Source organism: Pseudorca crassidens, chromosome 2 (assembly GCF_039906515.1).
Source record: "Pseudorca crassidens isolate mPseCra1 chromosome 2, mPseCra1.hap1, whole genome shotgun sequence".
Classification (NCBI taxonomy): Eukaryota; Metazoa; Chordata; class Mammalia; order Artiodactyla; family Delphinidae; genus Pseudorca; species Pseudorca crassidens.
In genome coordinates, this window is record NC_090297.1 from 45,869,348 (window position 1) to 45,885,166 (window position 15,819).

The 15,819-nt window shown below is 55.5% G+C and overlaps 1 protein-coding gene across 1 annotated transcript; it reads left to right on the forward strand.

The window, feature by feature from the left end:
* Positions 1 to 2,618: 2,618 nt before the first annotated feature.
* BSND (barttin CLCNK type accessory subunit beta) lies at positions 2,619 to 10,732 on the forward strand. Its single transcript, XM_067712460.1, has 4 exons — positions 2,619 to 2,795; positions 7,284 to 7,378; positions 9,197 to 9,466; positions 10,318 to 10,732. The coding sequence occupies exons 1-4, from the start codon at positions 2,619 to 2,621 to the stop codon at positions 10,730 to 10,732; spliced, it is 957 nt and encodes a 318-aa protein (XP_067568561.1).
* Positions 10,733 to 15,819: the final 5,087 nt, after the last annotated feature.

Sequence of the window (15,819 nt, forward strand, 5' to 3'; positions counted from 1 at the left end):
CTGATGCAGAGCCTCAGTTTCTGCATCGGTCAAATGGGTGTGATGTTTCCCCTCCCTGAAGCAGCTCTTAGGATCTTGCGAGGACCCCGAATTCTGCAGACCGGAAGAAAACCGTGGTTATCGCGTCCTCTGCTGGAAGATGGCAGACTCCGCAAGCGCTCCTCCCCCTCCCCCCGCTTTGCAGGGAAGGAAGCAGAAGTCAGAGGCAGGTGCGACGTGAGCGGGACCCGCGGACAACCCAATACTTCCAATGCCCGGTACTCACGTGTCCCCGCTTAACCCTCACCGCGGCTCTGTGGAAGAGGTTAGACTAGACCCATTTTACCGAGCACCTACTTGTCCCAGAGCTGCTTACTCGTTGCCACTTCCCCCCTACCCCCCTCTTTTAAGGAGAGAAAAGGTGGAAAGGAGGCCGGGTCGTGGTGAGGAAAGAAAAGATGGGGAGACTCGGAGAGTGCTCGGGTGACCCGGAGGACTCTCAGGAAGCCCTAAGGACCAGATCCGATCCATCCACAATGGAGCTGGGACTGTGTGGATCCCGTTCACCGCTCAGCCCCCGATTCAGTTTGGGGAGATCTTTGGGGAAATCTCCCCGGGCTCGGTTTCCTCGCCTGTGAAATAGGCACGATCTTCCCTGCGCCCCTCGCGGGGCTGCGGGTTTCAGGCATGACCTACGGTGGTGTGAAAGCACGTCGCCAAGCGCGTGCTACGATGGCCACCAGGGGGCGCGAGAGGCTCCTGCTGGACCGCGACCCCGCAGATCCAATCCCGCCGTGGGCCGGGGCTTCAGGACCAGACAGGCAGGCTGAGGCCCCTCTGGGCCCCGGTCTCCTTTTCTGGGAGGGGCACGTAGCCTCCCTTCTCTGAGCCTGTATAAGATGATTATAATAGTATTTCCCTGGACGGTCCTGCCCTGTAAGTAATCCCAGATTACAAAGCATTTTTCCCTCCATCATGTCACTTCCCTCCACAACCCCTGGGAGGTGGCCTAATACCACCTTCAATCACTGATGACAAGACTCAAGCCCAGAGCGGAGCCACCAGGCCAAGGTCACCCCGGGAAACAAACATGGTTGTCACCTGGTGCCTCTCAGCCCTGCTCTGACCGCTTAGCAGCCTCTCACTGGGAGGGTCCCCCAAGCTCTGCCCCACTCCGCAAACTGTAAGCGCTGGGTCTGAGGGCTGGTGAAGGAGAAACAGCTTCACAATGAAACCCCGAGGCACTGTGGGCAGAGATGTCAGAGGGTATCACGTGAGCACAGGTGTGATGTCGGGAACCAGCACAGCTTGTGTTGGGGAGGAGGGAGAGGGTGACATCACAAACAGGAAAATCCCCAAACCTATGAAGTCAGGATGCCAAATGAAAGCCTTTTCTCCTGCAGCGGCAATTCAATACCATACAAACTACATGTTAACATTTTCTTTTAGAGATACTGTTGACCCTCATTTCCCTATAATCCTGTAGGGGAATCTGATTTTTACCCTCATCCTGTCCCTAGGACTGCAATTCCACCATTAGAGTCTCATTCTTAGGATGAAGGTATCTTCCTAGGTTAGGAGGCAAGGAAATTGCTGTCGGCCATTCACACCCTAGAGGGGCATTGCCTCACCACGGCCAGCTCAGAGCCAGCAGGCCTGGCTGGAGCACAGAGTACGGGAAGGGGACAGAGGCACTCAGGGAGACCAAGCCTGGGGATAGACCCAATCCTGTGAGTTGCTATTATTATCCCCATTGTAGAGAGGAGGAAAACTGAGGCACAGGAGGTAACTTGACCAAGACCACACTGCACCATGATAGAGGAACCAGAACCCAAGCCCAGGCAGTCTGTCCAGCCACCAGAGCCTGCACGTTTAACCCTTGTGCTACAGTTAGGCAGTATCACCCAGTGGCAATACTGTGGACCCACGGCCTCCGGGTTCAAATCCCAGCTGCTCTGCCTTTTCTAGCTGCGTGACCTTGGGCAAGTTACTTGTTCGTGTCTTCATTTGTAAAGTAGGGATAGTAATACCTGCCTCACGGGGTTCCTTAAATGAGTTAATATGTGTCACATGTTTAGAACAGAGCCATGCGCGCAGTCACGGTCAAATAAATAGGGGCCAGATGGGCACATGACCTTGAATAGTCTAGAATCTTCAGGATTCTAAAATGCCAGCCTGTGGGATCCTCCAGTGGCATTCTGATGTCTTGGGGCTGCAGCATGGTATCTGCTTCCCGTGGCTGGACGGTGCGGGGCCACCTGTCAGCCCAGCTTGGCCCTGAACAGGCAAATGAGCTGATGTCAAAGCCTTGGCTAAGGCCCAGCCCCTGGAACCTCCCCTTCCTTCCCTCGTGTCTCCCTCACTCGGATTCCCACACACTCCGGAGGGCCCAGAGGGAAGGTGAGAGGGAGTGAAGGTGGGAGCACGTGGCCACCCAAGCGTAGCTCCTCCAGCCTGGAGAACTGGTGCTCCCAGGGGCTGAGCTGGACCCGAAGGGAGCCTCCTTCCCTCCTACCTGAAGCCCTGATCTGCAGTGATCCCAGAGCGTCACTCCTCCGGTGTGAGCGTGTGCAGACGGCTGGCTGATTCATTGGCGCCCCTCTGCGGGTGGTGTACAGACCAGGCCTGGCCAGGCAGCAATGGCTGATGAGAAGACCTTCCGCATCGGCTTCATCATGCTGGGGCTCTTCCTGCTGGCCCTCGGCACATTCCTCATGAGCCACGACCGGCCCCAGGTCTACGGCACCTTCTACGCCATGGGCGGTGTCATGGTGATCGGGGGTGTCATCTGGAGCATGTGCCAGTGCTACCCCAAGGTAGGTGGTAGTGGGGACAGGTGGCCTGGGGGTGAGGGCCCAGGAGGGCCTGGGGCTGTGCCTCTGTTCCAGGCATCAATCCCCCATCCTTCAATCATCTTGTTATCCTTTCCCCTTTCCCCCTTCTTTTCTTATCTCCGTTCTCCTGAGCGTCCGTCCATCGTCCGTCCATCCATCCACCCTTCTATCCCTTATCATAGAGATAGATCAGGAGCCCCCTGGATCTGGAGCCCTGAAATAGGCACCATGGGGGAGACGCAGTAAAACCCACCACACAGTCCAGGTGCTTGAAACCAGAGTTTATGAGGGCTTGCTGCCTGCCGGCACGCCTGCATCCCTGGTGCAGTTCAGTCCTCATCCTGAACTTTTTGGTACCTTTGACGTTCTATTTTACACTAGAGAAGCCCGAGGCTCAGAAAGTGAGGTCCCACAGCTCCTAAGTGTCAGGCTTAGGATCAGAGCTCAGACGTGTGTCACCTAAAGCATAGCCCTCCACCTCGGGAGGGCAATCCCTGTGTCCCAGGACTGCTGAGTGTTCTGGGTGGGTCAGCTGTAACCTTGATGGCCTGAGTTAGGCAGCTCTATCTTTTAACGAACTCCTAGCCTAATAAGTGACTTAGTGATGGGAAGAGCACTGGTTTGGGAATCTTGAGTTCTAGTTCTAGCTCTGCTCCAAACTCTCTGTGTGGCCTTTATCTTTCTGAACCTCAGTTTCTTTCATCTGCAAAATGAGGCCCCGAGCTCCTATTTCTCCCAGCCTCACAGAGTTATTATGGAGAACAGAAAAGAGATGGGCAGTTTTGTAAACTGTAGAGCGTTATATTTAGGTGAAGCGCTGCCATGCTTACTGTTAGTGATCCTCTCAACAACCCTGTGAAATGGGCATATCAGGAGTTGTAATCCTTCAGTGCCCAGAGAGGTTGAGTGACTTCTCCAAGGTCACAGCAGCTGGTCAGATAGACCCAGGGAGACAAGGAAAGAAGCATGGATTCTAACTTGGGCTCTGCCTCTGACTACCTGGGAGACTTTGGTCAAGCCCCTTCCCTCTCTGAGCCTCAGTTTCCACATTTGTAGAATATGTGAGTCAGGAAGAGGGGGTGGGAAAGCGTGTGCATCTTAAGGGCCTTGCTGGTCCTGCCATCCAGGGTTCCAGGCCCCAGGCAGCCTCACACACTCAGACACCTCCTCGCCTCTTGCCTGGATGGCCGTGCTGGGGTGTGGGAGGAGGGGGGAGGATCCTGGGGGCCCGGGCTCGGCTCTCCCAGTCCTGTCTCCTCTGTGGGAAGCCCCAGGCTGTTAGCGCGTTCCTTCAGCACCGAGGCGGTCCCGGCTGGTTTGTGGTCGTTTACCCAGCAGTTTACAGTCAACTCGCCTCTCTCTGTTCGGTGTCCTGAGCAGAGGTCACCGGGAGAAGAGGGCCCTGGGGGACAGCAAGGTGATGGCCGGGGTGGGGTGGGGGGAGTGTCCTTCCTGCCTCACTCCGTTCACAGAGCTGGCTGTGGGCGGTAGGCAGGGTGCCCGGGTGGCAGTGGGGATGAGGGAGTGGCGGGAGGGGGGAAGGAGGGAATATTGCTGGGTATTAATGAGTAACTGTTGATAGATTCACGTGTTCGTGTGCCGTGGAGGCCGCATGGCGGGTCAGAAACGGCACAGGTTTCAGTGCCCACCAGGCCCTGACTCAAATGCCCCTCCCTGTGCCCCACTTCTGGGGCCTTAGCAGAGGCTCGCCCGGGCCTGTGGAGGAGCCAGTGGGGGCTTGTAGGTGGGGGACCTGGCATCACGCCTGGCCGGGAGCCAATGCGAAGGCAGCGTTCTCAGGACAGGTGTTTGTGGCTTTGGGAGGGTCTCTGGATGTGTGTGCCGGTGTGTGAGCACAGACGTGGGTGTGTGTTTCAGGGACGCAGGCTGTTAGGGCTGGAACACTAAAGGAGGGGAGGGAAGTGTGTCGTAAACCAGGGAGGTGTGCTAGACGAGGGTCCCGGTCTCCCACATTGTCTCATTGGAACCTGGGCCATCAGAGCCCTCAGCAAATGCTGGCGCCCATCCTCCCTGCCGGATCCTCCCCTGCCTCAGTGCCTGACGAATGGGAATTTTCTGGATTGAAAAAAATATAAACATAAGGGAATGGAATTAGACGATTATGATACGGGGGAAGGGGTAGCCAGTACCCATGTGAATTAAGCCGTCCCTGTCTTTGGGGCCCTGGGGGTCTCATGGAGGAGACAGTTTTCTGCCTGATGGGGAGGGAGTGGGCTTCACAGGGAAGATGAGCTGGGGTTTGTAGGTTAAGTAGAAGTTCACCAGGCAGAAAAGATGGGGAAAGAAATTCCAGGCAGAAGGAACCGCACGAGCAAAGACATGAGGTGAAAGGACAAGGCAAGCGGGTCAGCCTGGCTGCCGGAGGGCGTGGGGAGCGAAGTAAGGCGGAGAGGGAGTGGGGCTCGGGTCCATGGGACCTGCATGCCATGCTGAGGAGTTTGGACCTGACCCTTTAGCGGATGGGATGAGGGACGGCTGTGAGCAGCTTTGCAGTTCGAGGAAGCTATCAGGCTGACATCTGGGAGGAGGAACGTTCAAGCGCAACCAGGCCAGTGGGGGAGGCTCCTTCTCGGTCCAAGGGAGGATGATCATTTCCTAGACTAAGGCAGAACTTGAACCCAAGGCTGTAGGAGCTGAGAAGACATTCCCAGTTCACCAAACATATAGTACCTGTCGTGGCTGGGCGTGGCCCTGGTCCTCCCATCCAGCTTATTTTATTGAATTTCTGAAGTAGACTTGGTCAGTTTTGGTGGTCAGCTGGGCCTCAGGCTTGAGAGGGAAGGAGGAATCGGGGCAAATCTAGCAGGTGGGACTGTCAGGGATGCTGTGCCCATTAGCTGAGATGGGGCAGGGGAACTGGGAGAAGGGGAAGGATCGTCTGGGAAAGCAGGGCCTCTCCCTGTCTGGCTTCTGATTCTGCCTACAAGTCGCCCACTCCCCACTCCTGCCTGCTCTGCTGGAGCCCAGGACCAGGCCCCTGATTGGTGGCTGATGGATTGGTCCTCTCCACAGGCCTCCCTCCATCCCTCTGTTCCCTCCCTTTGGGGACTGCTCGGAACTCTGCCTGAACACAAATCTGGCTCTGTATTCTGCTGAGAACTCCTCCAGGGCTCCTGTTGCTTCTGGATTAAAGGCTGAATTTCTTAGCCTGATGCTCTGGGGTCTTTATGATCTGATCTCCCCTCCCCAGCTTCAACTCTGCCTGTCACTCTTTCTTAAAAGAACTTGTGTTGTAAGATTGTCAGGACTTTCCTCCTCCTCCAGGCTTTTCACAGTGGCAATGATAATGATGCTGTAGAGTGACGATGATGATGGTGATGGTGATGAAGGCGCCGGTGCTGATGTTGCTGGTGATGACGTAATTATGATGTTGATGGAGATGATGGTGGTGGTGGTGATTATGATGATGGGGAGAAGGAGGAAGACTGGAGGAAGGGGCAGCTTCTAGGAAATACAGAGTCAGCTGGCAAGTGCGGGACATACTAAGTGGGTGTGGAAGATACCCAGGCCCCTCCCTCATTTCCAGACATCTGGGGGAAGCTTACCCCTCACAGGAGTTCTAAGAACACATCCATCTATCATTCCCTTCTCCCCAGCAGGATTGGGTGCTTTCCTGGTGCAGACAAGTGTCTTTCTCTCACCGTACTCTACGGGAAAGGGAGAAAAGGGGCTGCCGTTTATGAACCTGGCATGACACAATGGGGTCTCATCAAATATTTGTTGAACAAATTTTCAGCTGGGGAGAACAAGACTTAGAGAAGTCAGGTAACTTCATCTTCAGTAGCATCAAACTATGATTTACTGAGCAACTACTGTGTGCCAGGCTCTGTGCTGGGGGACTCCTTATATGTTATCTCATGGAATCCAGGAGACAGGCATTACTAGTCCTACATTTTTTAATTGTAAAATATAACATAACATAAAATTTACCATCTTAACCATTTTTAAGTGAACAGTTCAGTAGTATAGGCACAACCTCAGCCATCCACTTCTCTGTCCTCCCCACCGCAGCCTCTGTCTGTGCCAAGAAACACATGAACTGCTTCCCACTCACTCATCAGATGCGGACGAAGGGCCTACTCCGGGTCGGGCAAGTGCTGGGCACTGGACGAGAACCCCTGGAAATGACAAGATATGACCTCCCCCAGGGCAGGGGTGTTCGTCTCATTTACTCATGGCTGCCCCCTAGTGCCTAGAAGAGTGCCTGGCACACAGCTGATGCTGCATGGGTGCTGGGTGAATGAAGAGCCAGTGAGAGCAGGAACCCAGACATCCGACGGCCACAGGTGCTGGGCCCTGAGCAGGCACCCTCCTGTCAGACGGGGTGGCCTCCCTTGTCAGGCCTGTCTCCTAGGGTATGTGGAGATGTTAGGCCCGTGCTCTGGGGGAGCAGTGACCACGGATGTGTGTGGGCAGCTGCAGAGAAGCCTTCTCCCCTTTGCCTTGCAGATCACCTTCGTACCCGCTGACTCTGACTTCCAAGGCATCCTGTCACCGAAGGCGCTGGGCCTGCTGGAAAATGGGCTCACTGCTGAGATGAAGAGGTGGGTGCTGGGCCCTCTGGGGCAGGGGTGGGGCAGTGGAGGGAGGGGAGGGGCAGTGAGCCCCTCAGGCCAGTCTTCTCCCCTGCCCCAGGCTCTGGCTTTGCCTTCCCACTTACTGAGAACATACTATCAGAAATCATGGATTGTTTTGACCTCTCAATTCTATGAGGTGAGCTTTATTATTACCATTTCACAGATGAGGAAACTGAGGCTCAGGGATTTTTGTCCTGTCTTACAGTGAAGTAGTGGCAGACCAGAAATCAAAAATAGGTGTGACCCTAAATCCCACACAGCGGTGACTACTACTCCTCTAGCAAACAAGAGGCATCCTGATGGCCAAGGCACAGCCCTGGGGCCCTGCTACTTTTTGTCTGGGTGACTTTGGGAAAGCAACCTGCCTCTCTTTGCCCCATCTGTGAAATAGGGATACTAATAGTACCTTCCTCCTAGGTTTCAGGGAGGGCTAAGTGAGATAATACAGCCGTCCCTCAGTATCTGTAGGGGATGAGTTCCAGACACCCTCTCCCACCACGTACACCAAAATCCGCAGATGCTCAAGTGCCTTATATAAAATGGCTTAGTATTTGCTTGCAATCTGTGTACATCCTCCCCTGTGCTTTAAATCATCTCTAGGTTACTAATAATATTTAATACAACGTAAATGCTGTGTCAATGTTTGTAAATACAGTGTAAGTGCTATGTAAGTAGTTGCCAGTGTGTGGCAAATTCAAGTTTTGCTATTTGGAACTTACTGGAACTTAAAAAAAATATATTTTAGATCCACGGTTGGTCGAATGTGCGGATGCAGAACCTGTGATATGGATGGTGGACTTTAATAAGCCAGGTGCTCAGAACAGAGCCTGGGGCATAGCGGGCCCTCTAGAAGCCTTTGCCATCATCACTAGGAAGTGCTTCCAAAGCACCAGAGAGCAAGTCAGGCGTTTTGTGCCCATTTCTTCTTTCAGTCCTCACAGAAACCCTGTGGGGTAGGGGGGTGGCAGGCCCATTATACAGATGTGGAAATGGAGGCTCAAGAAGTGCAATCACAAGCCCCAAACCTCACGGGGAGTCAACACCAGACCAGATCTGGGTGGGTGGGTGTGGGGGCCAGCCTCAGGACTGGGCACACAGGGAGAGCTGCTAGAACAGAGCAGGGGCTCAGGCCACCCTGAGCCTGCGCTCCTCCCTGCTGCTCCCAGCCCTGGACTGTAGAGAGCAGTGGAGAAAGGGGTGCTTGGGGCCCCAGTACCACCCCCTAGGTCTGCACCACCTGGGCAAGCCAGCTAAGGTATCTGTGCCTCAGCTTCCTCCAGTATCTCCCAGAGTTACAGAGAGGGTTAGACGAGCTAACTGATAGAGCCCGGCCTGCAAGGAACACTCAGTAGCTGGTTCTTACCGTTGCTCTGTCCTCATCTGAAAAGCGGGAACGACCATTCTGCTTCAAGGTGTCATTCAGAATAAATGGGATGATAAATGTAAAGGCTTCAGGCCACCGTCTGGAACCCAGCAAACGCTCAGGCAACGCGAGCTGGTCTTCATTTGACAGCCGCAGCCTTGGAGTTAGCTTTGGAGACGCGGGTGAAGGGAATACTGGACTGAGGGTCTGAGCTCTGCCGCTCAACTTAACTTGTTGGGCCTCAGCCTCCTCATCAATGAACTGGGTACAGTAACCACCCGCAGACGCTTCTCTGAGATCGGGGGGGGGGGGGGGGCCGGTGCGCGGAGCAGGTGGGCCAGGGGACGGCACTGACATCTGTTGATCGAATCTTTGCCCACCTGCCTGTTCTCTCTCCCGCTGTCTGCTGTGCCCCCGCGCAGCCCCCGGACCCCCTACGTCAGGCTGTGGGAGGAAGCCGCCTATGACCAGAGCCTGCCGGACTTCAGCCACATGCAGATGAAGGTCATGGGCTACAGTGAAGACCCCCACCCCGTCCTGGCTCCTAAGCCGGGACGGCCACAGCCAGGAGCCAGCGATGGAGGAGAAGGTGGCCCTCGCGACCCTCAGGCCTTGTTGGAAGCCGCCGTGGTCATCCACAGGGGCTCGGACCAGGACGAGGGAGAAAGAGACCCAAGTCAGGGCAGGCCCGGGTGAGTGCACGGAGCGCAGGGGTGCTGGGGTGAAGGAGGAGGGGTGTGGCCACTAAGAGGTGGCTGGGGACGTTGGGGAGTAGAGAGGCTGGGGACACCCTGAGAAGCAGCAGGGGTAGCAGACACATGGGTCTTGGCTTAGATGGGCCTGAGTTCAAATCCCAGCTCCTCTGCTGTGTAACCTACGGATGTCCCTCACCTTCCTGAGCCTCAGTTTCCCCACATGGGAATAATCGGTCCTACCTCAGAGTTGTCCGAATACTCGTCATGAGGGGCCAGGGCAGGGAGCCAGAGGACCTGAGTTCAAATCCAGGCTCTGCCACTGATGTGCTCTGTGACCTCAGTCAGGTCACTCCCCGCCCCACCCTGTCCCCAGCTGTTCATGAACTGGGTTCCTCATTCATCCACGTAGTCACTCATCCACCAGCATTACTGGGTACCTACTCCCTGCCAGCCCTTGACAGCCCCTACCCTGCAGGAGCTCCTCGTCCAATGGGGGAGGCACACAAGGGAACAGAAGGTGTGATAGGGATTGTGGGCCCAGAGGAGACCTCCAAGTGATTGGAGAGGCAGAGGAGTGACCTGGTTTGGATAACATAATAAAGGCCCATTTCTTGAGCACCTACTATGTGCCAGGCCTTGTGCAAAGTGCTTTGCGTTCATTATCTGTTGTAAACCTCAGGGATAAACATAGGAGTGAATGCTGTTATTTCCCCCATTTTACAGAGGAGGGAACTGAGGCCCAGACAGGTGAACTCACCTACCCTGGGCCTTGCAGCTAGTGGGTAGGATTTGGACCCAGGCAGTCTGACTCAGAGCTACCCTCGCCCTTTCCGCCTTTGCCCCTGCAGCCCCCCGACCTGTCCCCAGGGCCCTGCACCCTTGGCTTCCTTCCAAGATGACCTGGACGTGGGCTCCAGTGAGGGCAGCAGCCCCAACCTGGCACCATCTGAGGGGGCGGAGCCCCGGCCTGCAACCCCGGAGCCCCAGGCTTGCAGGTGCCGGCTGGACCGCTTCCATGACTTTGCCCTCATTGATGCCCCAACGTTGGAGGATGTGCCTCCAGAGAAGCAGCTACAGGTGGCAGCCCTGCCCAGCTCCTGCCAGAGACCCCCGAGGACAAAGCGGGAGGAAGAGGAGGCTTCGGACGCAGGTACAGAGGAGCCGGAACAGGAAGAGGAAGACTTGTACTACGGGCTTCCCGACAGCCCTGGGGACCCCCTTCCGGACAAGGAACTGGACTTTGAGCCCGACGCCCAGGGCTGACACGGAACTGCTCCCTGGGTTTTAGCCTGGCTCTGGGTCTAACCCCAATGTGATCACACAGGACTTCAATTTCACTACCTGCAAAATGGGGTTAGATGGAGGTTCACAGGAGACAGTGGACCCGAGAGCATTTTGAGAACTGCACAGAAATGCACAGGGAGGAGATGATTACATTACTGGGCCATTGCTGTTCGAATTATTAATACCTTTTGTAAAGATTTGAAGGTCAAATATGATTAGTTGAGAAGATCTGTAGCAGCCAGGGCCCTCAAGAGCCCTTTCTGCCTCCCCCCAGAGCTGGCCTCTGAACAGGAACCCTCCTGGGTGCTACCCCCGTGTCCCCGATCCTCTGTGAAGGCCTCTCAGGGCTCTTATTCCTGTTGTGTCTTTTAGTCCAGCCGGGGGATGGCGTGATTTCTTTTCACTCAGAGCTAACGTCCCCGGCCCGCATCCCTCCTATGGCTCCTGTAGCTCTGGGATCCAACACCCTCCATGAGTGACCTCTGCTGACCTCCCAGCTTTCGCCCTGGTCAGCCCCACCCCACGCTCACCCTGCTGCCCCATGCCCTTGCCAAGCTGTCTCCTCTGCCCGGATGCCCTTTGTCTCCTGTCTGCCGGGCAAATTCAGGCTCATCCTTCAGACCACTGCACAGACATCCCTCTTCTGAAGGCTTTTCTGATGTCACCGCTTCTGGGCCGAGTTAGTCCTGGCTCCCGTGTGCCACCCCTGGGCCATCTCTGGGCCTTGCGCATTTATCATGGAGCATGGCTGCCTGCTCAAGGTCAGCACCTTTGCTTTACTCACCTCGGTCTCTCCTGTGCCCAGCTGGTGGTCACTGAGCATGTACAGAAGTGACCAGAATCCACGAGCCTTTTGCAGGGAATGCTGCCTCCCCCACTTCCCTGGGTCTCAGACTCCCGACTTAACTAATTTGGTTCAGGTGGCATTTACTGAGCATCTACTGTGTGCCAGATGCTAAGCTGGGATCTTTAGGAGGAGAGAGACACAAACTGATGACAGTTCTCACCCTCGAAGGGCTCCCAGTCCACTGAGCCTGGTGCCTTGTAAGTTAGCACAGAGTGCAGAGCAGAAACTGAGGTGGGAACAGAGGAGTTAAAAATTGTCACACCAGAGGCAGCAGAGTGACACTCACACAACCGTTGGGGCCATCGAGCGCAGGGACAAACAGCTCCAGCTGCCTGAGCAGCCCCTGGAGGTATCACCGTATGGTTGCATCACCGAGTGACGCTTTTCTTAGGCTGATCTCTGCAAAGCCCCTCTGGGCCCCATCAAAGGGATGGTGGCACTACCTCATCCTACGTCCCCACGTTCAGAGCTTGCAGCCTGGGCCTCCGGGAGGGCTGGCCTTCACCTGGGCTGGGCCTCTGGGTCAGGGTTGGGGTCACGGCCAAGTGAAGGGCACAGCCCTGGGACCCCCTCCCTCTCCTTTCTGGGTCATTGCTACCTCCTGGAGGAAAGGCTCTGCTGTAACAGATGTTCCCTCACTGCCGTCCCTGCGCTCAGCTCACTCCCGCAGGGAACGGGTGACCGCATCAGAAAGAACACCAGTGTGAAAGGCTAAAATAAAAAAGTTTTCAGTGTTTAGGGCGGTCACCTTCATTCACCTGCAGATTCTTTTATGTGAACCCCTCCCACGCCCCCAGTCCCCCTCTGGGCAGGATAAATGAGGCATCCAGAGAGTTGAGGGAACTCTCTGGAAAACCAAACACAGTGGCGTGGCCGGCTGGGACAGCTGTGTGCGTGGAAACTTGGGTGTGGCCCACGCCTAGGCACCACACGGCAGCGCACCCCCAGACCAGGGGGTCTCTGGCTGCCAGGCCCGTCCACAGAGAGAACCCTGTCCCCGGGAGGGCGCAGGGACAGAGATGGCCGGGCCAGTCTTCGACCCCCGTCCGGCTCCCCCACTTTCTTGCTGCCTGATTGGGAGACCACTCGCCTGGCCTGCCCGGGACAGTTCTGGTTTAGGCCCACTGTCCCCGCCTAGTTAGTAGTAGTGCGTCCTTTCACCCTCGAAAGTATCCCCTTGGAACGGTAAAGTACATGTTCACCCTACTCTGTGACCTTGGGCTTGGACCTCACTTTCCTCACCTGTGGGAGGGAGGGGATGGATCCCGGGCTTTGCCTTTTGCAGGGTTAGGTGGTGGTGGCGACGGCGCGGGGCGGTGGGGGATCTGATGAGGTCCGTCTGCTGGTGCCCTGCAGGTGAGGAACACCAGGAGCTTGCCTGTGGTTAATGGTGGGGTTTGTGGCTCATTGCAGCGAGGGGAGAAACCCCATGCGATCTATGAGGTGTCTCTGTAAGAGGGTGTGAGAAGGGACTTATATGGGATTTGGGCTTGTGTGACGTGACTTGGGGGCGGGTCTGAGGAAGTGGGCTGCAGATTGGATGCTGTTGGGAAGCAGGGCTAATCCGTGGTGGGGCATCTTAATCAATCCTATGTAGGAGACCAAGCTAAGGATGCAATTGGCAAAGCAGCCGCAGTCATGCTCCAGCCAGGAGAGGGTTGTGTGGTCACTGACATAATTTGGACAATGTTCCTCTTTGCTTTGCTCAGCCGGTAGCTACCGGTGGTCTGGATGTGTCCTGACCCATCGTGGTCACAGAGCACCTTGTCTGACACTGATATTCTGTGAAATTGTTCGACTTCATCAGAAGACCACGGGGCCCAGCTGTGAGGGCCGGGCCGGCTCCTGGCCGTCAGGCTGCTTTTCTGTCTCAGCCTCCCTGCTCCTCTGGGGCCTGCTGGTGACTGTGGGTTGGTGCAGTTGGGGAGCAGAATGTGCTGTGGATTTCATTTGAAAAGAAGAGTCTGCGGCTGCTCCTCTGTTCAGCTCCAACCATCCCAACTCTCTGCTTTGCCACCTCCATTGTGCTCTGTTCCCTTGACCTTGCCAATTTTCAGTCCTCTAAGAACCTGGGCCCCTGGGATGGCCCCCTCTCTTCATGCAGGTCCCCGGGGGCAGGGGCGGTGCCGCAAGGGCCTGGTGGAATGGCCTTGGCAAACCCTGGGATTCCAGCTCTCAGCCCCAGGCTCCGGATTGGTGTACCATGGCAGAAATTCCTGTTCTTTCCACCCTCCTGTCAGGTCAGAGGGACTTTGGGAAGTTTCCACTCTCTGGGGAGGGATGGCCCCTGCCCTTTACTAGGAAAGAGTGATCCTGGGGGCAGTGAGCTTGGGCTCTGTGATTGCTTGCTGTGACCTTGGGCATGTGGTGACCCTGTTCTCTATACTATTAGAGGGAGGTAGACAAGATTCCACTTCTACTCCTGGTCCTTAAGCAGGGTGCTGGTCACCCTCGCACCGATTACCCCATTTAGTCCTCTCAACAGCCCTAGGGGACAGATCCGTCGACTCCACATTGCAAATGTTTGCTCTAAATCCCAGACTTTGGAGTCAGAGAGACTTGGGTTTGCACTCAGCCTCTGCCAGTTCCTCGCTGTGTGACCTTGGACAAGTTACTGCCCCTCTCTGAGCCTCAACATCCACATTTATGCAGTGGGAAGGATAATACCTGCCTCTCCGGACGTCAGGAAGAACTAATGGGCTGATGTTTCCAACACATCATAGGTGCTTGAACGGCGTCTGTGTCCTTCCTTCCCTCTCCGGGTCTCAGTTCCTCACCTGCACAGTGGGGATTAACTCTGTCCCCCTTATAAATGCGATAGCGGGTGAGTGGATTCACCAGGGAGATGATGTGTGTGGAAGCTCTTTGCAAAGGGTACAGAACATCTATGGTGTGCCAGGCGCTCAGGGGCAGAGGAGCTGACAGCAAGAGACAGGGAGCTAAGGGACAGGGAAAAGGAAAAGGACTACTTGTGTCTGGGCAGACGAAGAAGCAAACAAAGGGCTGAGCATCTGCTAAGTATCGGGTGCTCCCTGAATGGAACCCTCCCACCAGCCCTGAGAGATGGGCATCCCAGGGCCCGGGCTGGGATTCCAGCATGGGTCCTGGAGCCTGTGCTCTTCCTCCAATGCCACCTGGTCCACACATGTAGCAAGACCCACAATCACCTATTATGCTGTGCTCACCTGCACATTTCTCATTTCACCCTCAAAATCTGCAAGGCTGGCGTGCGCCCTCACGTTACAGGTGAGTAAATGGAGGCTCTCAGAGACTGAATAATTTGCCCATTCTCCCAGAGAAGGGCTAAATGGGGGAGAAGAGATGAAGCCATAGGGGCTTCCACTTCCGGCAGGATTCGTCCAATAGTTCCAGGTGATTTCGACCCTAGTGAGGACAGGAGAAAGACACACTTCAATAATTCAGGCAGCAAGGTTGCACTGAGCATCTACCTGTGTCTTTCCCTTTGCTGGTGCTCAGGGCAGACACACGCCTGCTCCCATACCTTCCATGACTCCCTATTTCCCACAGGATAAGCCCAGACTCCTCAGCCTGGAGTTTGAGGCTCTTTTCAGCCAATTTGTCCACCACTTCCTCCGGTGCCATAGCCGCTGGACACTTCACCCGTGACCCCATCTTCTTCATGCCCTTCCTCCACTTCTCTATCATCCCTCAAGGCTCAAATTCCACCTGTTCCCTGGAGCCTGAACTAGCCTTGCTCCCCCCACTGGGGCAGAACCCATCCGCATCCCACCCTCTCCTCTGTGTCCTTCCCAAAGGGTGTGCACTGCTCTGGTCCCAGCGCTGCTTACGTGACTGTGTGTGTGCTGGTCTCCTCACCTGGACTGGGATGTCCTTCAAGGACAGGGGCCTCTGCCTACCCATTTTTCTATCCCCAGGACTTAGCAAAAGCAAGTGGCAATAGTGCTGGTGGAAGAGGATGGAACTGACCCAAATTGAACTGAACCACACGGCCACCCTGAAGGCTCGTGGCCCCATTGCAGAGACCACATAGCACAGGGCTGAGGAGCTCAGGCTTTGGCATAACCAGTCCTGAGTCTGGGCTTCCCCTGGCAAACTGTGTGACTTTGGCCAAGAGACTTACCCTCTCTGGTCCTCAATTTCTTTATCAATAAAGTGAGATTAATAATATCTACCTAATCGCATATGAAGATTAGATGAGATCACGCGTATCGAGTGCTCAGAGTGTGCCTGGTGAGCC

Coding starts and splice junctions, on each gene's coding strand:
- BSND (XM_067712460.1), top strand. CDS start 2,619: ATGGCTGATGAGAAGACCTTCCGCATCGGCTTCATCATGCTGGGGCTC. Junction 2,796..7,283: donor TGTGCCAGTGCTACCCCAAG/GTAGGTGGTAGT, acceptor TTTGCCTTGCAG/ATCACCTTCGTACCCGCTGA. Junction 7,379..9,196: donor CTCACTGCTGAGATGAAGAG/GTGGGTGCTGGG, acceptor GCCCCCGCGCAG/CCCCCGGACCCCCTACGTCA.